The sequence below is a fragment of the Hyaena hyaena genome, unplaced genomic scaffold (genome assembly GCF_003009895.1).
Source record: "Hyaena hyaena isolate Hyena2069 unplaced genomic scaffold, ASM300989v1 scaffold_1032, whole genome shotgun sequence".
Lineage (NCBI taxonomy): Eukaryota > Metazoa > Chordata > Mammalia > Carnivora > Hyaenidae > Hyaena > Hyaena hyaena.
Window position 1 is genome coordinate 24,357 of NW_024081665.1, and position 24,362 is coordinate 48,718.

At 34.6% G+C, this 24,362-nt stretch overlaps 1 protein-coding gene across 1 annotated transcript in view; it reads left to right on the forward strand.

The window, feature by feature from the left end:
* Positions 1 to 24,362, forward strand: part of LOC120223708 (polypeptide N-acetylgalactosaminyltransferase 13) — a 223,089-nt gene that overhangs the window by 22,319 nt on the left and 176,408 nt on the right. The window contains exon 6 of the mRNA XM_039221941.1: positions 3,373 to 3,490. Coding sequence (XP_039077872.1) covers positions 3,373 to 3,490 — 118 coding nt within the window. The remainder of the gene's footprint in view (positions 1 to 3,372; positions 3,491 to 24,362) is intronic.

Genomic DNA, 24,362 nt, shown 5'->3' on the forward strand with positions numbered 1-24,362 from the left:
GGAATAGGATCTAGCTTCCAGTTAGAAGGTCAAGAGGAGTTGAGGGAGTACGTAGAAAACATCCTTTCAATAAGGTTCCCAGTATAGGGAATACAAAATATATGTCCTTCCTTTCAATAAGTAGCAGGATGGAGTGAAGGACTCTTTGGTTTAGGATAGAACTTGCTTGAACAGTATTGTAAGCTCAAGGGGATGATCTAGAAATCAAAGGCATAGAACATAAATGTAATAGTCAATGAGCAAGAAGCTGAAAGAGTAGCCAGAAAAGAACAGCTGAGGCCAGAAGAGTGAATGTTAGCTCACAATGAAGGAGATATTCTTTCCTCTGAGGCAGGAGGAAGGAAGAGGCTGTGAGGAGATACATACACATACTGAGGTAGAGATTGGGGGAGTTTAGATTTTATAACTGATGACATTTTTATTTTATGCGTTGCCTTAATCTTCGGTGTTTTGAGGAGAATCCAAGACTTTTAGATAAGAGTCAGTTATAAAAAATGAGACCGCAGAACAGATTAACACAGATGAACGGATTGTTAGCTGTTGTAGACTAAGCAGAGAGTCAATAAGTTGGACTTGCAGTATGACTAGTTGACCTCATCTTATTATTTTCCAGGGAGTCTCTGGTTCCTAGGTGCAGAAGTAGATAATGCATGGGTAGGTTTACCCAGACACTGATACTTACAAAAAGAGAATTGGGTCAGATAAGGGAAGGATAGAGAATTTAGGATGCTAAGCTATTTTTTCACTGACATGGCAAAATCTTGGAGAGAGTTTGGGTGGAAGGGAAGGGAACAGTTCCTGAAGGGGGTCATTATGTGTGACTCCGGAGTAGCAGAGGAACCCGAAGCTACACTATAGAATAAAAAGTGACTGTCACAAGCTTGAAACAGGCGGGGTTAAGAATAGAAAGTTGTGTTTAGAGAGGCAGAGTTCAGAGTTCAACATCTTGGATCTGAAGTAGATGCAAGTGATTTTGAAGTCCAAAATGAGGGTGTGTATGGGACGTCATAAGTGAAGGACACTGGAGACCTTTGAATGATTATCGACAACAACAATGACGACAAAGACATACCACCTAACCTTACCAACTGTTTGTTATGTGTTGGGAACTGTGCTAAGTGCTTTGCTTCTACTAACTCTAATCACCTTCACTTACTGACAGTGGAGGTGATATTCACAGACATTGGGTGCCTTATTTTCCCCCAAAATGGATTGAATTGATTAATAAGGTTAGAGAATATATAGGTTTTTAATTTTCTAGGCACCCTGAACACCTGAAGTCCACACAGGCATACATGAATAGTTCATTAGGGATGATACAGAGCAATTAACTTAGAACAGAACATGTTGCATAACACTGTTGATATTATATAAGGCACAGTTTCTAGACTACTTGGGAGAGCTGACATTGCAAATACAAAAAAAAAAAATCTCTCTAGGAGCATCTGTCTTCAGAAACTACAGGATTTTTTGAGGAATTGTAATTTTATGTTTTTATTTTTGTTACTTTTTAAGTATAAGTGAAATTTGAGTCATTCTTACGGTTAAATATATATATTATTTTAGTCATTTATTGCACACTTCTCATGTATTTATAGGAACTATGACCAATTGCAAGATGATATTCAATGCATGGATTTAAACTAAATGCATCAGTACTTTATTAGTAAATAGATAAGTGAGTAGGCATTCTGAACTGATCATTAAAAATGCATTACTTAACAGTCTTAAGCACTTAGTTGCATTATGATAAGATAATTGCAACAATTTTTGTTCCTTTTTCATTAAATAGACTATCCAGCACTCTTACACCTTGGTATAGTAATTGCCATGGAGTTCCAAAACCCCAGTCAGGTGAGGGTGGTGGGTACTCCATAATTACCATCTGTTTAGCTCTGTTAGTGTTTCTCATTATGTCTCAGAAGGTCAGTGTTTCTGTTCATGATAGGAACACAGCAAGACCAGAAGTAATAAAATAGTTCCGAGACTAAGGATGTTCTGCTACTCCAGGTGACAGACAATTAATTGCTTGAGTATAAAACAGTGAGAGCAGCGGGAGAGATAGGGAATTTTGCATTGTGGTAGATGTCCAAGTACAATATTATTCGGTGGTTTTTCAATGAACTATACTGTTCAATCAGAGGGTATTAGCATATCCTGTGGCAGAAGAGGATATAATCTCCAGAAAAGGAAAACATTGTTTTTTTTAAGCAATCTCGGTCTACTTGAATGAGTGTCCAAATCCCCTAGACCAGTGTTTCTCCTGTTTAAGAGCATATTAAAATCAGCAGGGGACTATACACAGTACTAAAGGTCAGGCTCCACCTCAGGCCAATTATATCTGAATCTGTGGAGTGTGAGTGATACCCAAGCATGGAAATGTGTTTTTTAAAGGTGCTTTGGGTGCCTCTAACATGCTATGAAGGTTTAAAACCACTCTTCTACAATTAAAATTTAAAAATTGTCAGTATAGATAGATCCATTTGTGAAAAAACTAGAATTTTATTTTTTAGTTTCAATTCATTCTGCTTATACAGGAAGACTTGCATAGTGTAAATCACTGACTTTAATTAATCTTTTAAAATTAATAATTAATCCTTTAAAAGTTTAACATCTGACTCCTGAGTTCCTATAGAGAAGTCTTGAATGTGAGAATCAAAAGGCATTTATTCCTAGAAAAAGGTTTTAGAATCTCTGCCAAATGTTCTGCTAAGCCTCTAAATAGCATATGAGATTTATGTTTAGCCAGGGTCATCTGATTAACTCTATCATTTAAATTGGGTAAAGAGAAGAATAAATAATTAGATATAAAGCTCTTATATTAAAAAATATTTAACTACCATTACATACTTAATTGCCTACAAATATTTTATAGCATTTGATATTTTTCATATTGAAATAGGCTATAGATCTTTTCATAGAGAAACCACTTCCCAAGGTTTCTAGAATTCATATTAAAATGATTTATAATTAGGTGACAAAAGATCACAACTTGTAGTTTCATGACCAGTTAAGCTCTTTAAGGGTAGAGCTAAGAGCCCTCACTTCTCTTCACTATGCTTTTCAGAAGGAATTTACAAACCCCTGTCTTAAGTGGCCAGTGTTCCTTCCACATATCTATTGGATCACCTATAAGAAAAACATAGACTAATCTAAATTTAGTTTTACAGAAAATGTGAACTAAAATGCTACTTATTAATTTTAAAACCTCTTACACTTTGGCTTTATGTTTCCAGTTTGAGATTTTTGAGTGCTAGTTTTTTTTTTTTTTTTTTAATTTAAAGTGTCTCAAAACTATTTGCTACAGTCTCATTAAACTCCACACATTGTTTTCAAAAGATATTCTTTTCTTTTTGTTTTTTTTTCAACTAGGACCCCTACTATGGCTGGTGGCCTATTTTCTATTGACAGAAACTACTTTGAAGAGATAGGAACTTACGATGCAGGAATGGATATCTGGGGTGGAGAGAATCTTGAAATGTCTTTTAGGGTAATTGCATTTTACTTTATTTTTTTTAACTCTGAACATACTATGCTGTAGCATGCACATGTAGACCCAGTAATTTACTGTCAAATATTTTTTTTATGAAGTGATGCAAATTACGGAACAGTGGTCATTTTAATACTTATTCTGAAGCTTTGCTAGTCTTTTTGCATGCAATATTTACTGTTAAATGGGAAATTGCAGCCACTTTTAAAGTTTTCAAAAATAATTCTTTTATTCATAGTACAAAGACTTAAGAGCTTTCAGTTTTTTAATAAAGAAGGGTTTTGTTTTTTAAATAAAGCATAACCCTATAAAATCAGATTATGTTTTTGAACTTGAAAGTGTTTATGTTACCAGAATATACAAGTGCTACCTGAGGTTATTCTCAAATACCTTTTAGAATAACCTGTAGTCAAAGGAACTGGATAATTATGCAAGGAGCGGGATGGATTTCATATTTTATTTTTAAATGAAATAAGTTAATGATACTTTTGTCTTTATAGAATTTTACATGAAATATTCAAACCATTGTATTGTTTTCTCCAAGATTGTGTAATGAAATTGTTAGCGTTTAGATATATTTATCTATGAAGTCCAAGAGTTATGACCTAATTCCTCATTTAGAAAGTAAAGTTTGTTTTTCACTAACAGAACTATATTTGGTGTTCTGCAAGTAAGGTCAATATCTGAGAATAAGAATTACTTTGAATTTATATAATGTGGAATTTGGTGAATCTCGGATAATCAGAATTATTTTAGAAGTACAGAATGGTCTTGCTATATATTTTTTGACTATAAACCTTTCTTATAGCCAAATATCTGATAATACCTTTAGTTCATGGATTGTTATTCTTTCCATATTTGCCTATATACTTAAAGTCAGACTAGAATTTGCCCCATGAGATTCCATACCATACTCAGGAATGCCTTGTTGACATCAAGCACATGATATATCTTTGCACAACTTTTAGGGACATTTGGGGACCCAAGCTTTTTACCTGGTGTAGTTCTCTAAGTGCAGAAATTAAGAGATGGATGTTAATTTTAAAAAAGAACAAAAGAATGAAGAGGAAGGAAAGAGGGAGGGAGGGAGGGAGGGACTAAGGAAGGAAGGAAGAGAGGGAGGGAGGGAAAAAGGGTAGGTGGATATTCAAAAACTGAAAAAATGTATGTTCTTACCTTGATATGTAATGATGAGAGTATTTAGCCGTTCATTAACCAACATTCCCTATATGTTGTTCTGGGATTACATTAGGAGAAAAAAAAAATCAATGTAGCTATATTACTATTATCTGTGATTCTAATGCCCACCTTTTCCCCCTAAGATTCTTTTTCACATCTTTTCTCCTCACCCGTTAAGCTTGATTCTCTGCCAATGGACTCCCCTTACTTTCATCACATAGCTCACATACTGGATGGATGCTCTTCATGTAACTAATTAAAAGATGCGTTAGCAAGGAACTTGGTAGTGAAACCAGGAGAACATGATGAGGAAATGCAACAGAAATATAAATGTGCAAAAAGAGAGATTTCAGAATATGGTAGGCAAAGCAGATACCAGGATGACAGAATGAATGCAACTAGTGGCCTTAAGACTGATTAGATCCCTAGAAAATGACACAGGAAGTTGGCTGCGATTGGTTGTTTGAGATCAATAAGACATAAAGCACAGTAACTCCCCCTTTTCTGTGATTTTGCTTTCCACGGTTTTAGTTACCTGTGGTCAACTATAGTCCAGAAACAGATGATTTTCGTTCTTTTTTTAAAAAATGATTTATTTATTTTTGAGAGAGAGAGTGAGTGTGAGTAGGGGAAGGTCAGAGAGAGAGGGAGTCACAGAATCCTAAGACAGACTCCAGGCTCTGAGCTAGCTGTCAGCACAGAGCCTGATGCGGGGCTCGAACCCACGAACCATGAGATCATGACCCGAGCCGAAGACGGACGCTTAACTGCCTGAGCCACCCAGGCGCCCCAGATGATTTTCCTTCTGACATAATGTCAGAAGGTCAATAGTAGCTTAATGCTGTGTCACAGTGCCTATATCATTCACATCACTTCTTCTCATCATATAGGCATTTTATCATCTCACATCATCCCAAGAAGAAGGGATGATACCAGGGGCATCTGGGTGGCTCAGTCGGTTAAGCATCTGACTTCGACTCCGGTCGTGATCTCACAGTTCATGGGTTTGAGCCCCACGTCGGGCTCTGTGCTGACAGCTCAGAGCCTGGAGCCTGTCTTTGGATTCTGTGTCTCCCTCTCTCTCTCTCTGACCCTCCCCTGCTCATGCTGTCTCTATCTCTCTCTCAAAAATAAATAAAACATTAAAATTTTTTAAATTAAAAAATAAAAAGGAAGGGATGATACCATATCTTATTGTATCTTAGAATACAATAAGATGTTACGAGAGAAAGAGAGAGAGAGAGCACATTCACATAACTTTCATTGTAGTATATTGTTATAATTGTTCTATATCATTATTAGTGATTATTATTAATCCCTTACTATGCCTAATTTGTAAATTAAACTTTATCGTAGGCATGTGTGTATAGAATAAAAACATAGTCTATCTAGGGTTCGGTAGCATCCTTAGTTTCAAGAATCCACTGGAGGTGTTAGAACATATCCCCCATGGGTATGAGAAGACTCCAGGAATAAGCGACAATTTTTTGAATATTTTAAAACATATCACAGCCTTTAGTTTCCATATGCCTTCAATAGAAACAGAATATGTATTTTGCTTTCTATTAGACTTGATTCATGTTTTATTTTTTCTTTCTATGACAGGAATATAAATGTACACTTAAGAGTTAGTACTCCAGCTGAGGAAGATATTGGGTAAGAGAAAATACTAGAACAGTATATAAAGAGAAGGAGACTCTCTCTTTAAGTTAATTTCATGAAAAGGTGTGTGACCTGATGAAATGATATATGTTGAGTACTTCAACTCAGATGTCCTGAAGCTAATATCCACATCAATCATTATACAATAGACATATATTGAACATGCTCTATGTTCATTTTTCAGATACCGAGGCTACAAAAATGAATAAGACATGATGCTTTCACTTTCACAGAATCATTTCTGTGAGAGATACATAAGTATTCCTGACAATAAAATGTGATCATTTCTTTAATAAAAGTATGTATGAGGTTTTCTTGTCTAGGAAATGTAGGTATAGGCAAATCATTTAACCTTCATTGTGGAAAGGTGATTATAATAATAGTGTAGTTAGTGTTGTTTTGTAGCTCTAGTCTTTGCAGGTAGGGCAAGGAAAAAACATAGAAGTATTAAGGGCTTGCAAAGTGTTAGGATTTTGGCTGGCCTTAAGGGTTCAAACCAATCCAAAGGAATATATTTGTGTGGATTTATTTATAACAGTATAACTTGATATTTGATACCCAGACTATTATAAGTACTGAGAGACATTGCAAATTTGATGAAAACTCTAGATCTCCCAAGAAAGTTACATCCAGTTGCTTACACACAATAGGGTTGAATACAGTTTTAAAGAGTTGAAGAATCCCTTGAAGTGTCAGGATAAGCATCTTTGGCATAAAAAAATAGTGACTTCTAATACTTATAAAGCTTGTAAATTGAGTAGTTGAGAATTGAACTGCACCATTCTGAAACCAGTGGCTATGCTACTATTATACTGTTACTTCCCCATTAAGATTGAGTTCTTCCTAACATGACAACCCTAACAAGTTTATTAGGATTTATTAATATTAGTTTATTAGGATAAACTAACAGGTAAATGTGATCTTCTTCCACAGTTCTGAGATGGTTGTATCATCTAGTGATCTTATCTTCCTCTTATAGATGTTAGCCTCTTACGGTAGATGACAAACATCCAACAGCAGTGCAAATATGTGCATGTAGTTCCTAATTCTGAAAACTTAGTCTCATATATCACTCACCACTCCATTACATAACAATCATTGAAATATAAATCCTGAGAATACTGTCTAAACATAAATGTTAATTTATTTGACCTGTATGTATTGAGTTTCTATTCATTAGTTGTACGGGATACAGTAGTGAGCAAAACAGACAAAAGTGTGTGTCCTTATGGCACTTAATTTTAGTGGAGACAAACAATAAGCAAAAGAAATGAAATGTATTAATATATTAGTGATAAGTGTTAAAGAGCAAAATAAGAAAGGGAATAGGAATATGAAATGATAAACATTGGAGACGAGTAGGGGTTGAAAATTTAGATAAGAAGAACTCAGAAGTGAATATATAATACATATAAATACCTGGTGACAAAATTAACTGAGTATCGTATGAATTTACCATCAAAAGAATCATGTATCTTTACATGATATCCCTGATGTCAACAGAAATACCACCCACTAAGCATTATCACCAGAAGTCCTTGCCTTTCATGAGCAATAGCACAGGAAAAAATAATTCCAAGAATGCACAGTATTTTGTTCATTTTAAAATGAAATAACCTGCCATTGTGGAGCCAATTGGGGTCATGGAAAAAGAGAGTAAGAAGAGGGTCAGAGGAGCATCCCACTTCCATGAAAGGTAGACTAACGGTTACAAGAATGGTCTGGGAGCCAGGTGCCTGGGTTCAGGAGCTGGCTGGAGCACTTCAAGGTAGCATGTCTTCTAAGCTTTAGTTGTTTATGTCTAGAACAAGGAAGATTGTAACACTTTCCTGATATGTTTTTTGAGGAAGATTCAGTGAGATTATATATATAGTGCTAAGTACCCTACTAACCACAAATAAAGTAAGTCATGAGTGGCAGCTGTCATGAGCAAGTCATGACACTCCTGAGCATGACTTAGTAACAAACTTGACCTTAATTATCTGGCCTTAAATACAGATAATCAAATGAGAGAATATACACGAAAATCCCTTTAAAATAAGAATATGCAATACTTACATAAAGTGCTATTACTCTAGGTGTTAGGAAAGGTGTGGTTCTTAAACTCCCTAGACCAGAAAAGAGGTTAAATTTTAGGAAAAAAGAAGACAACTTTTTTTGACTGCTGTAACTTCCTTTGAGATAACTACAGATATCCTAAGAACCTAGACTTTAACTATCTACCCATACTCATAAAACAGTTAAAAGAAAACATTTGAGTTAAAAATATCAGGGGCCCCTGGGTGGCTCAGTCGGTTAAGCATTCGACTTCGGCTCAGGTCACGATCTCATGGTTCATGGGTTTGAGTCCCGCATCAGACTCTGTGCTGAACGTTGCTCAGAGCCTGGAGCCTGTGTCTCCTCTCTCAGCCTCTCTTCCACTCATACTCTGTCTCTCAAAAATAAATAAATGTAAAAAAATTTTTTAAATGTCATCTAGACTTGGTGTAATATGAAAGATTTAAACACACACTTGAATCAATCAAAGAGTGGACAAAATATGTGAAAAGAATTTCATGATATTGGACAGCAGGTCATGCAGGACAACAGTCTCAAAGATGGGAAGCAAAAAAGGAGAGCCCATTATGTTTGCCTCAGCATACTGCCTTGACAAAGTGCCTAGATGTCAGCACCAGAAGGAGGACCTCAGCAGATGCCCATGTACTTCTCTGCAGAGAAGATGAAGCCGAGCGCTTGAGGAGACCTAGGCAGGAAAGAATTTGGTGGACAGAATATTGGAAGGAGAGCTGCACAGACAGAACTCAGGAAACATTGGGTACTGATCAGTGCATATGTGTGAGGAATGAAACTAAGTTTGAGGAAAGAACCGTCAGTAAGATTAGAGGTCTCACTGTCCAGTGCTCACCCAGGACCGGCAATAGTGCCTGTACTCTCCAGCCAGAGTGATTCATGGGGTATAGGGAAAGATAAGTATTGGGAAACTATATAATACACTTCTTCTTTTAAGTTTTTACTAAGTTTTAAAATTTTATATCCATTTAGTTAGCATACACTTTTTCAGGTGTACAATTTAGTGATTCAACACTTCCATACATCACCCGGTACTCATCACCACAGGTGCCCTCCTTAATCCTTATCATGTATTTCACTCACCTCCCAACCCATCTCCCCTCTGGGAATAAGAAACCATCAGCTTGTTCCCTAAAATCAGGAGTCTGTTTCTCTCTCTCTCTCTCTCTCTCTCTCTCTCCCCCCCCCTTCCTCTCTCCCTCTCCTTTCTTGTCTCCTTTTTCCTTTGATTATTTGTTTTATTTCTTAAATTCCACATGAGTGGTGTTTGTCTTTCTCCAGCTGACTTATTTTGCTTAGCATAATACTATCTAACACGATCTCTGTTGTTCCAGATGGCACAATTTCATTCCTTTTTTTTTTTTTTTTGCCTGAATAATATACCATTATATATATACCACATCATCTTTATCCATTCATCTGCCAGTAGACACTTGGGTTGCTTCCATAATTTGACTATTGTAAATAATGCTGCTATTACATAGGGGTATATGTATTCCTTTGAATTAGTGTTTTTGTATTTTTGGGCTAAATACCCAGTAATGTGATTACTGGATTTGTTTATTTTGAGGAACATTCACAGTGGCTGCACCACTTTACATTCCCAGCAACAGTGTACATCCTACACCAACACTTGTTGTTTCTTGTGTTTTTTATTTTAGCCATTCTGACAGGTGTGAGGTGGTACCTCACTGTAGTTTTGCTTTACATTTCCCTGATGATCAGTAATGTTAAACATCTTGACATGTGTCTGTTGGCCATCTGGATGTCCTCTTTGGAGAAGTGTCTGTTCATGTTTTCTGCCCATTTTTTTAAGTGGATAATTTGTTTTTTGGGTGTTGAGTTGTATCAGTTCCTTATATATTTTTTCTATTTATTTTTCTTTTTAAAGTTAAATCCAAGTTAATTAGCACATAGTGTAATAATTTCAGGAGGAGAATTTAGTGATTCATCATTTACATATAACATCCAGTGCTCATCCAAAGATGCATCCTCTGTAATATCCCTCACCCCTTTGGCCCCTTCCCCAACCCAACACCCTGCTGGCAAGCCTTAGTTTGTCCTTTGTATTTAAGAGTCCCCTAAGGTTTGTCTCCCTCTGTTTTTATATTATATTTATATTTTATATTCTGCTTCCCTTCCCTTATATTCATCAATTTTGTATCTTAAATTCCATAGATGAGTGAAATCATATATTTGTCTTTCTCTGACTGCCTTATTTCACTTAGCATAATACACTCTAGTTCCATTCGTGTTTTTGCAAATGGCAAGATTTCATTCCTTTTGATCATCCAGTAATATTACATTGTATATAAATATATACCACATCTTTATCCATTCATCAGTCGATGGACATTTTGGGCTCTTTCCATGCTTTTGCTATTTATTGTTGATGGTGGCTACTCTAAATATTGGGGCGCATGTGCCCCTTTGAATCAACACTGTTAGATCCTTTGGATAAATATCTAGTAGTGTAATTGCTGGATGGTAGGGTAATTCTATTTTTAATTTTTTGAGGAACCTCTATACTGTTTTCCAGAGACACTGCACCAATTTGCATTCCAGCAGTGAAAAAAAGTTCCACTTTCTCTGCATCCTCACCACCATTGGTTGTTGCCTGAGTTGTTAATTTTGGCCATTCTGACAGGTGTGAAGTGGTATCTCATTGTGGTTTTGATTTGTATTTCCCTAATGATGAGCGATGTTGAGCATCTTTTCATGTTTCTGTCAGCCATCTGAATGTCTTTTTTTGGAAAAGTGTTTGTTCATGTCTTTTGCCCATTTCTTCACTGGATTATTTGCTTTTTTGGTACAATACACTTCTAAATAGCCTGTGGATCAAAGAAGCAGTCAAAGTGAAATTAATCATTTTTTAACTGAATGAAAATGAAAATGAAAACAGAGCATATTACAGTTTGTGTTACCACTAAAACAATACTTAGGGGGAATTCATAGCATTAAATAACTATATTTGAAAGAAGAAAATAAGTCCTAAAATTCATGACTTCAGATTCCACCTTCAGAAAACAGGAAAAAAAAAAGAGTAAACTAAAATATGTAAGAAAAAGGAAATAATAAAGATTGAAGCCAAATTCATGAAACATAAAAGAGGAAAGATTTAGATGAAAGGAATGAAATAAAATGCTATTTCCTTGAGAAGATCAATAAAACTGATAAATTTCTAGTCAAACTTAATAAGAAAAATAGAAGACACAAACTACCAATATTAAGAATGGACAAGGTAACTTCATTGTGGATTCTACAGATATTTAAAGTGTTATAAAGTAATATTATTAACAATATTATGACAATAAACTTGACAGCTTTGATAAAATAGACTATTTCCTCAAAAGACACTATTAATGCTTACAAGAAAAAAATAAATCAAGCAAATACTCCTGTATAAAGGAAAGAAATGAAATTTGTAGTGTAAAAAAATACTTTTTACAAAAGTAACTCTATGTCAGATGACCTTACTGGTGGATTCTACCAAACATTTTGGGCAGAAATAAGAATCGTTCTACTGAAACTTTCAGAAAGTTGAAAAGGATATATAGTACCTCCTAACTCAAACTATGAGATCAGCCTTACTCAAATTGCAAAACTTGACAGACATTGCAGGAATAAAAACAAACGAGTAGAAAAAGGGTACTATTGTCAGTAAATATCACTGGAACAACTACATATCCATGTGGACAACAATTTCTTAAATTTATACCTCACACTATTTACAAATTAACTGACAAATTATAAAAGGAAACATAAGAATAAGACTTTTCTGCCTCTGATTAGACAACCCGTAGAAGTAAAAATTGATAAACTGGACTTCATCAAAATGAAAAACTTTTGCTCTTCAAAGCCACTTTCAAGAGATTGAAAGGATAAGCCACTGACAGGAAGAAGTTGACAACAAATAATATACCTGATAATGGACTTGTATCAGAAAAAAAAAGACACTTAAACCTGAATATTAAAAAAAAATCAACGCAATTAAAAATGGCTCGAAAATTTGAACAGACACTTCACTAAGGTAGGCATAAAGATGACAAGTCAGCACATGAGAAAATCCTTAATATTATTAGTATTAGAGAAATGGAATTAAAGCCATAATGAAATAACACTAGGCCTCTATTAGAATTGCAAAAGTTAAAATGTTGGTGAGAATTTAGAAGAACTGTACATGCAATGGAGTTGGGAGTATGAAAAGGTGTAATAACTGGAAAACAGTTTTACTTTTTCTTAAGCAACTCCTAGCTATTACTCAAAGGAAAGGAAAACATAAGGTCATACAAAGAGACATGGACTAATGTTCATAGCAGTTTTGTTTACAATAGCCAAAAGCCAGAAACAATCTAAATGTCCACCAAAATGTGTATGGATAAACTATGGATTATTGATACACGGAGTACTACTGATAAAAATACAGGAACTATTGATACACCCTGCAAAATTCTGAATTTTGAAATAATTAACACTAAATCAAACAGGGCAGACCAAATAGATTGCATACTGTATGAGATAATTCATATAAAATTTTAGTAAATGCAAGCTAATCCGTAAGTGACAAAAAGCAGGTAAGTTGTCTAGGAAGAGGCTACGGTGAATGGAGAGGAGAAGAGGGAAGGGGGAGCACATGAAAACTTTGGTGGGTAATGGATGTATACATTTATCCTGATTGTGGTGATAGTTTTGCATACACAGTTTAAATATATGCAGTTCAATGTATATTGAGCTGTAAAAATATGAACACACACATACATATACACATACACACACACTGGACAGACATCCTCCAAGGAGAAAGAAATGAAGGGAAAATGTAATGGATCGTATCTAGTCAACTGTAGACCTCTATAGTCTAGATTCTCACTACATGTTAGCCCACTTACTTTTTTTTTTTTTTTACAAATAGTTTATTGTCAGATTGGTTTCCATATAACACCCAGTGCTTATCCCCACAAATGCCCTCCTCCATGCCCATCCCCCCTCCCCCCCACATCCATCAGTCCTCAGTTTTTGTCAGCATTCAAGAGTCTCATGGTTTAGTCCACTTACTTTTAAATACTGTGTTTATCAGAGTCTCATAATTTCAGGACAAATTATGTGGAATAAATGAGATTTACTGAACTTTTTAATAAGCTGTGCCATACTATGGAAACATTAATTTTATTATCATTACCCTTAAAATATAAGCTACTTTGTGTCAATAACCAACATTTTAATCAGCAGGATGGAATTCTCTATAAGTGCCCCAATTTTCTTTTTATTCCAAATAACAATGAACACAGCAGTATATTTATTTGAAGGATATAACCAAGTGAAATGTCTTATGATATAAAATCCATTTATTTCCAAATTGCACAAGCAATGAAGTGGAAAAGAAATGAGAGCTGACATAATAAATAATGGAAAAATGAAAGGCAAATGTTCTTACTGAACTAAAGTATGGTAAATGAGCCAAAGAACTTTGTAGACTTTCTGGGGATTGTAGTATCCAGGTATGTGAAAGTATTTAAAGAAAGTAAAGAACTATCTAGAAATGTCCACACAATTCAAATACTGACAAGTAAAAATGCCAGTTATAATAATTTGTTAGACAGAAATAAATTTAGACAAAAATCTAATTATTTGTTAGAACTCTGCCTTTTTAAAAAACTTATTTCATACAAATTTGAGGAGAATGGATTGTCAGTGTATAAAACTTGACTGTGTTCATTTTTTTTTTTTTTTGGCCAGTCATAGAAACTGGACTATCATGGAAATATTTCGGTTACATGAACTTAATCTCACCAGATTAATGTGTTCTTCACAATTTTGGTGGACATGATTTTGTGGAATCCTTTCCTTTAAATACAATAAAGCACTTTCTTCATGTTAATATAGAGATTTCTTAGCCTCTTTTACCCCTAGCTTCATTGAGGTATAATTGACAAATAAAAATTATATACATTTTTATTTACAACATGATTTGACATGATTATCACTATCAAACTAACACATCCATCATCTATCATAGTCACTTTGTGTGTGTGTGTGTGTGTGTGTGTGTGTGTGATGAGAACAGTTAAGATCCAATATCACCAAATTTCACGTATGTAATATAACATTATTAACTATAGTCATCATCCTGTACATTAGATCACAGAACTTATTCATCTCACAACTGAAAATTTGTACCCTTATAGAATCTTTTCTAAAAAAGGCTAGGAGGTCATAAATGAGATCGTGTTCATATATAGACTCAATGAAGAATATAAACCAGTATTAATAATTATTTGGCCCATCAGACTTCCCTCTGGTTACCTATTTTGTGCAAAATAAACCTTAAACACATTGCAAATAGCTTGAATTTTTAGCTTCTGTGCTTATAATGAAGTCTTCTGGCGTCTGGGCCACCATTCTACCCTAAACCATTGTTTAAACCTATCTTTTTATTCAATCACTTTATTCTTTGTTTAATTAAAACCACAGAATAAAATATCTCCAGGCAAGAGGAAGCTGAGACATTGTTTCTAAAGACTGTATTCCATCTATTATATATGTTTAAGCATTGTGTCAGTAAGAGCCATGTGATATTCAATTAAGTCTTCTATAGAGGACTCAATTTTTCTAAAATAAATGTGTTAGAATTTTATTTTGGATGTTAATTATAACAAATACCTGATTTTATATGGTCTCTTAGAAAAAACAGGTGAATAACAGGAATTTATATGTTAATCAAACTTTAGGAGAATGCTAGAAACATTAACAGAACTTGTTTGGTTTTTAAAGCTTGTAATAGCCTAAAGCTTGGTTATTTTGATGTGGTAGCTGTACCTCTTCATTTAAACTTTCTGGTGCACAAAACGAGATATGAGAATAAACTTATATTGGATGGTCCTTGACATGATTCTTCATCTTCCAAACATACTATATGGAGACATATTTTTAGAAATATAAGGCATTGTAAGAAATTTAGAGATGCCAGAACTTGTTATTAATCTCTGGCTCTTTTTTATAGTCAATTATTTCTTGAAGTATTTTTTTAAATAATTTTTTTGTGTTGTTAGTACCATTCACAATCTAATGCCTTCTTAAACTATTAACATTTACTGATACTTTTTCATAACTTGTCACAAAGTCTTATCACATGAGTGTTTCTTTAGAAAATGTAACATATACTATATTTATCAACCTGGAAATATTTTCATCTAATGTGTTTCCCATTCTGTATTCATTCTATTTGTTATTCTATCCATTTATCCGTTTATCTATGTATGAGTTAATGCGAATGTGAATAATTAAGTATTTGTGAAGACCCAGAATATGAGTCTTTAATAGTAGTTATTACAAAGGAAGAATATAACATGAAAGAAAGTATGGATTTTAAATGTTTATAGCATAAATGTCTATATTGCAAATGAGTGCTGAGTGATGTTCACCAGATATCCTGAAAGATTCAGGACTCAGATAATCAAGAGAATTGGGGAATTATGAAACTCTGGAAAATGGATAGGAATTAAATGCATAGAAAGAGGAAGAAATTGAATTAAAGTGATAGAAAATAATACATTTTACTTTCATAAATGTATAAAACAGAAATGAATTACATTTCTATAAGATTTATTTAGAAAGACATGTTAGAAATATATTTTATTCAAAGATCACTCTGTTTCATTCTATCTTCTTGGAGTAAACTATTTAATGGAAATAAAGGTACACCAAAAAGAAGCTATTGATTTCTGAACTGTGATAACATTTTTGGCAATATTGTTCTTTAACAAATACAGGCATATTTCAAACATTCTAGGCAGAATTTTCTGTATATATCAAAAAGCCACCTGGCTTTTTCAGTGAGTTTTAGTGCATTAAGAAACTTAACAATCAGAATTAGAGACAAGTATCTGAAATGTTGGGAAACACACCCCAATTTTGTGACTGTTTTTTGGCCCTTCTCTGCTAACATGTACAGATATCTTATGCACACCCACATGAACTATAAAAATCTTTATGATCCTTCTGATCCTAAATATGAAAGACCTCAGTTTAACTGTTTGAATTTATGGCAGTAAAAAGAGCTATGAAGAATGTTAATGTGCTCAGAATTATTGCACAGAAAAGTTTGACACCTTTCATTATGGCTAAGCTTACTAATACCTCCCATTGAGTGTACTTAATCGTTAAAAAATGGTCCTGAGAAATAAGGCAATTTTCCTACTGATTTACATTTGAAGGGCATCTAAAATATTTTGATAATGAAATGTTTTACTTTCTTTTTGTATCTAAATGTGTGCTGCTTTGAATTAGATTTGAACTATTTATTTTACAAATTAAGGTTCTGTTTTTTTTTCATGGAAAGGGCAAGTTAAAGTAAATAACTTCTAAACAGATTTCTAGTGTTGACATTTGAAGAATCATTGGTATATACTGTGTTTGATTAAAAGAAATAAGCCTGACATTAAATTCAAGTAAAGTTTGCAAACATAGTTCAGAAAATATAGTGATGGTAATTTAGATCTTATGCTGGAGGATGATGATAGACAATAAATCATTAAAGAAAACTAGTCCCTTAATTCAGGTAAAGTGCATTGAGGAAAATAAAATGAGAGGTAGAGACCTCCACTACATAAGAGTGGTCATGGAAGACCTCTCAGGAGGCACGTTAACTAACACCAAACTGACAGGAAGAAGCCAGTTGTGGAGGGATTTATTTAGCGGGAAAACATTCAAGTTAGAGCACAATGCAAGATGGAGTAAATCAGAAAGGACTTAGACAACTATGAAATGAAAAGCTGAATTCTCTTATTCCAAATAAGATCACAAATATCATAAAGCTTTTGGGAAGGGAAAGCTTTATTATTCAAGGATTAAGAAATAATCAGTAGTCTCTCAGAACAATATTTGATGGATTGATTGATCGATTCAGCCAATAGTTAATATGTACCTGATATGTACTAAGCACTGTACTAGCCATTAAAGATGTAGAAATGAACAAAGCAGCCAGGCCATGCTCTCTAGGAGTTTATTTTTTGATGAGGCTTTACATTTAAATAACACTTTGTAGAATTCTTTTACACATGTGATCCTAATATATCTCAGTATAAGTTAAATATGAGGAGCTTTTCTCCTCCATAGATTTAGTTTTGTCTTTAATGCCTTTTGAAATGTTTGCATTATACTTCAGGTTACCTCTCTGTAGCAGCCACGTATCAACCTACCCTCATTTTACCCATCAATCACTATAGTTATATACTTAGGCCTGCATTAGATAGACTGCGTATATGAGTGATGTGGCTCTTGATTTCTCCTAGAGAATCCAGTATGATCTAGGTATTATCTGTAAGTGGGATATAAAGTGCATCAAGTTCAAAAGAAGGAAAGATTTCTGTGATCTAGGATACTCAGGGAAGAATTTATAAATTAATAACCCAAGGGTCTTGTCTTGTAGAGAGCAGGGCAAGAGAGGAACAGGGGCTAGAAACTGGCAAGCTCTCAGATCTATATTCCTGTGGTCCTCCTTTGTGCTTTCAGCCATACCTAGGTTTAGGTCAGAATATCCGGTCTCCGTGCCTTTATTTCCCTGTTGAAAATTACATGAATAACATATAACTAAATCATGAAATGCATTTTTTGCAGAACTATGATTCAAGTGACAATTAATGAGGCATCCATTAAAAACTCATGAAATTGAGCCTATTATATACCTATATTTGCTCCCCTAAAGATTTTTAGGACAGAATTCCAAACTGTTATTTTTATATATGTGCATTCAGTTGAGAAACCTAGTGCACCTTGCTAGCCAAACTTAATGCATTCAAAATTGAATTCATGCACTTTTTATTAAAGGGCTAAATTTAAATCTCTATGGTAACTACAGCAATAAATGTGCAACGTCTTAAGCTATGATTATACTGTCACACTTAGTGATGTCTATCTTAAGTACATGACTACCAATCGTTTTACTGTTGTTCTAGTCAACCAGAAATGTAGTTAAAAAAGGAAACCAATTATGAGATTTATTTAAATAAGGCTGACTGATTTCAGCAATAACAGATTTTAGATACTAGGAATGATTCTTTTAAGGTGTGAAATAATGTTGAGGGAAGACTTTGATCCAACTGTTCTGAAATTGAGTATTAAGTACCAATAAAATTGAGTTTTAAGTATCATTTAAAAGGTAGTCAGATATTTTACATTGTATTTTTATACTTTATTCTATTTTATTATACTTTTATATTTTATTAAGCTTTTTTATTTTATCTTATTTGGTAGTTGTAGATTTTTAATATTTTTTAAATTACCCTTAAGAATAAATCCAAATTAAGTTTTACTACATCTGCAAAAAATCAAACTTGACGAATTAAACATTCTTTTAATCCTTTATAATCAAAGTAGCCACTGGTTTACACTGCAAATAGAGTAAAATTGAAATAAAAATTTTGGTGTAGAGGGGCACCTGGGTGGCTCAGTGGGTTAAGCATCTGACTTTAGCCCAAGTCATTGTCTCATGGCTTGTGGGTTTCACTTATGAGTTAGAGCCCCATATTGGGCTCTCTGCTGTCATCACAGAGCCTGCTTCAGATCCTCTGTCTCCCTCTCTCTCTCCCCTTCCTCCAGTTGTGTTTTCTCTCTCCCTCTCTCAAAAATAAACATTAAAAAAAATTGATGTAGAATTATTAGCACTTCTCTTTTCCCATCATGATGTGTCCAAATGCTAAAATATGTTTCTGCAAGAACTACTCCACTATCCAAGATTTAACTACATTTTTCTACTCATTTCAATACTTCATAGTCCAGCAATATGCAATTCTAATTTTGTATTTTTTTCTCTAATTGGTCAACCATGTTCTTTATGTTTCTATTTAAATTATGTATTTTAATTGGCCAACCAACTATTATATTCTATATTTTTAACTGGTCAAACAAAGCTATTCGGATTTGAGCAATTACCATACCTTCTAGAATTCTTGAATTGAGAATCTATAAATAAATTATTCAAGGGCAAAGTGGAATTCTATAATGGTGTATTTGGATAGTGATTGAGACTGATGTAAGACTCATGCTCCTTGATCATGCTCTAGATCACTCTCTGGCCCTTTAGAGAAGACCCAGGAGTTCCTTTTCTCATTTTGAGAACAGAATAGAAACTCTTGACTTTTTAAGGTCATGAAGAGTTAAAGATGTACCTGAAGAAGTTGGAAATGTGTTGCAAATGTCGAGGCAAAGTATAGGGAAGGTGACAGATTTGAGAGTTAGCTTTACAGAATTTATAATTAAATGAGCATGTGAGAATCGATGAGTTTGCCAAGAAAGAAAATAGGGAGAGTAGAAGAGCAAGGCATGTCCTTAGGTAGCACCTACATTTAGGGGTGGGAGAGAAAAGAGAAAGTGAATGCCAAGTCAAGGCTGTCAGAGAAGAACAAATATATATCACAAACACTTAGAAAGTTATGGTGATTGTCAACAGTGTCAAATGCTGCAGAGAAGTAAGAAAGAATAATGAAAGCTCATAAAAAGCTTTATGAGCAGTTGCAGATGATAGAATCAAGATACTAGAATATAAGATGTGAAGAAAATTGGATTGTGAAGATATGTAGAGAAAAGAACTTTTTAAGAAGTTTCCCAGTAAATGGGAAAGAAAACACATAGTAACTTAAAGGGTAAATATGACCAAACTATTTCTTTTGTATTTACTATTCTTTTATTTTACTAGGGGGGTAAAATAAAATGTAAGCTGAGAGGAAAGATTAGAACAAGTAGGTAATATTGAAAAAGAAAGAAGGAACAACACCTGCAGGTGTTGAAAGATTATTACAGAGATAATAAAGGTCGTCTGTGCAACACTTTCTAGTTTATATCAGTTTTGTGTTCATCATTCCATCAAGTCTTTACCAGAACACTGTGATTGAGTAGTAGTCATCGCCATCTTATTCTTAACTAGTAATTTTGAATTTCAAAGAAACTAAGTCATGTGGACAGAAATTGGCAAGGCTGAACATCAAACCCATGCCTTCTGCTCCCAGTCTAGTCTTCCCCTATTTTGAGTTCAAGATCCCAAAGGCACGGTTTAATTTTGGAGAGGAGAGTTAACTCATTTTCCTAAAGAAAAAAACTAGGGCAATATGAGACATTTCAAGGTGGAAATGCGTAGAGAGTCTGGTCATCTGTTCTTGAATTTTAAAAAAAGTAGAAAACCAGAAATTCTCTACAGAGAGGATGGTCCTGATAACATGTTTTGATAAGAGGAGCAAGCTTTGAATTAACCACATCTTCGGCAAGCATGTGAACGAACATTGATGGTCCCTATTAACCTTTAAATGGAACAACAATGATATCTTGAAATCTTTTTTACATGTTAAGTATAAAATTTTATTTTATTTTATTTTTAATGTAATTTATTGCCAATTTGGTTTCTACACAACACAGAAACTGGGAACTTACCTTCACTGTGCTTAAACAGCATACCTGAATAAATCAACTTTGCCCTGCACTCTCTGTTCGTGATGAATTAAGCAAAGTAACATGCTAAATGTGACTATTTTCATCCTTACTTCTTCAATCTCCTTTTAAAGTGTAATGTAGCCTACACTGACTACTACCAATTTATTTTTAAAAGATCAAAAGCTGTCAAAGTACAGTATTATTTTCCTTCACAGTGGGTCTTTCGGGTATTTGTAATGAGTGCTGGAGGTGACATCAATATGGATATTTTTATATCTTTCACATTTATCTCACTAAGCATTTTATGACAAAAAAGGAAAAGATGCCTATAAGGTGATTTTTGGTAGGGAATCATAGTTTTCCATTGATAGCATTAGAGTTTTATATGTGCTCCCTAGGGAAAGTATTTATCTGAAGCAAAACTTATAGCTTCCTATAAAAATGTCTCAGGTCCAGGACAAGAAACAAAATGTCTCTAGCTGACTAAAAACCAGGAAAATAATACCCTGTCCATGAAAGGATTACTGTTAGGATAAGTGCCTCTTAAAACAGATTTTTTGTTGTAAGCATGAGAGACTACTCTTCAACTGTCCAATGCAAATTGATGACTGGACTTTAATATGCCTAGGACTAACACTCAACTAGATGGGACTGTGAGCTACTTGAAGACAGAGAGCTGTGCTGGATTATTCTTCCTCTGTGCCCCAGAGCCCAGCACGGTGCTTGACACAAAGTTAATGGCTAGTATATATTTGTAAAAGACACCAGCCAAGGCCTAAGGAAAAATACTGGAGAGGGGAGAGGTAATTTCCTCTTCTCAAGTTTATCCTAGGGCCTTATGTTTGAAAAACATTTGACCACTTCACAAGTTATACAGGAAATCTCAGTTAATCTAAAATCCTATGGCCGCAACTAGGGAGGTGGATGGTTTATAGAGGGAGAGATCAAATAACTGAAGCATAACTCTCTCTGAGGTACCAAGTTTTCTTCCCCTACCCCATTCAAGTACTTTGTAAGTGTCTCTGGCATCCATGAAAGAGCAGGAGATGTGGTCACACACTGCAGCTGGGTACCCAGGTGGTCTACTGATATTCAAAGAGGACTGTTTTGGCATGAATTCTAGGGCAGCATCACGCACCTGCCGTAAGCCACTCTGTGGCTACAAGCGGCAGATGTTACTAGTAGCTGACAGGCAATCAGATCATCACGCATGGGAGGACACCAAAGCGAAATGCAAAATATCTGACCCAAATATCATTTGATAAATCACAGACCCTTTCCCTCCAGTTCTCAAAAATTGCGTCTAAATACAGTGTTTTTTTCCACACTCAAGATTTATTCATAGGATTAATTGTACAAGGAAGAAAGCACAAATTCCAATAATTGTGCCTTTGTCTTCATTAATAGTCCCCTTAAATGCATTGAAAATACTTCCAAAACCTCTAGTATTTATCACATTTTAAAACTGATAATTGAAAGATAAAAGAGTATGACTGTCTCACATATTATTTCTCTTGCTTTTTTTAAATGTAATCTATGCTAATGTAAAAAGCAGTATTTTTTTATAAACATGAAAAGCTAGACACTAATTTTCCTAAGCAGATCCACCTTATATTATGGAGGATTTGCAATATCCGGTGGGCTGTTTTATGTTCTTCATTTCTCGCCTGCTGGACTCACACATGTCATTTAAACAGAAGATGGAAGATTTGCCATAACACAATCAGGATCTACAGGAGAATTGGGAATTTCTTCAATATCAGCAGTCCTAATAAGATGTGGAATAATGACAAGTAACAATTCTCCTGACACCAAGAAATGCAGTGGCCATAATGTGTGGTAATTCTGAAGGTCAGACAGCTCCAAGGCAGAGGAAGTCACTGGAAGGCAAAAAGTAGAATGTACATTATAAAATGTTGGTGTATATATATATTGGAGGTATCTCTACTATGCATTTTAACTGCTGGGAATGGGTGTTTATATATAAGGAGAGTGGTAGATGAGACTAAAAAGCTCCTGTTTGTGACTGCTACCACCTCACCATACCTCCGGTGCACACTGGTTCGTATGCGAACTACCTCAGCTCTGTTTCAAAAACAGTTCCCCCACTTCCAGCCATACCCAGTCTAAGCACACTTTTCCATTCTTCTGCTCTATTTCCTTCTTCTCTTCCTTTCACTCCCCTCCCCCTCCCTTCCACCCTCAACTCAAATGACTTGACTTAGCAAATGACTCTTGAGAGTTGAAGGTGGTAGGGAGGGGGAGAGGAGTGAAAGAAAGGCAGATTTATTTCAGGATTAATGTGTTAGGTCCTATAGAAAATTATTAGGTATAAAAGGGTCCATTTGGAGTGTGAGACTTTCATGAAATTTATTTCTAAGTTGAAAAGAGATCACAGATTCTGGCTGTCCAAGGATGGAAAGTACTTTGGAAGGGACAGTACTTGATAACTAGATATTTTTGTAGCAAATTGATGGGGAATATGAATAGTATAGGTTCAACTCAGGATTGTATTTAATGCCAATATGAAAATAAAATCTTTGGGGTGCCTGGGTAGCTCCATTGGTTAAACATTTAACTCTTGATTTCAGCTGAGGTCATGATCACATGTTCATGAGATCAAGCCTTACATCAGGCTCTGTGCTGACAGCAAGGACCCTGCTTGGGATTCCACCCCCCCCCCACTTTCAAAATAAATAAAAAATTTAAAAAACAAAAAGAAAAGACAGTCTTCAAAGTACTCTAAGATATAGTGATTTCCTGAAAAATTCTCTGAGAGAACAAAATCACTTTTGTGATTTCCCTTGTTTTTATAACATTTATGACCTTCCTAAAATAGGGAACTTCTAACACACACACACACACACACACACACACACACACACACATTGATTGCCTCATAATATTTATAGTGTTATCCCTTTCATACTTTCTCATGTTCAGAGAATAATATCTACACAACTTGTACTTCTAAATACAGCTAAAGTCAAGCCAACTTGCCTAAGTAGGAAAATGTTGATTACAATTTTGGAGAGATGTATCATTTCTATCTAAAAATCTGATCTCTAAAAGTGGTCATATACCCTATATAAAGGAATCAATCTGAATCCTAGAAATCTGGAAGAAAATTTAGCCATTGTTAACTTCAATTCTTGAAAAGTTATCTGAGGCCTCTCAAAACTGAGAGACTTATTCTAATTTCTATAATTAGTTTTTATTTTGAGTCAAGAATATAGTTTTACAATTTCCAATCTGATGCCTTCTTTTCCATAAAAATAATTATTTTTGTTTTAAGCATTAAATTATCAAGTACTGGATAGATTCCTTGGGCATGTTGACTTTGTGATCTCTTGCAGCTCAGGTGCACACTTACAGGCCACACAGCAGCTTGGTGTACAAAGGTCTTTACCTTGAGATGTTACAATACCAGCTCTAGAGTTCCCTTCCAGATCACATAAATCTCCCCAACTATACTGTGAAGTGAAAACTAGATCAAGAGTCAAACCAACCAATTAAATAAGACATCCTCCCCCCAGTCAAA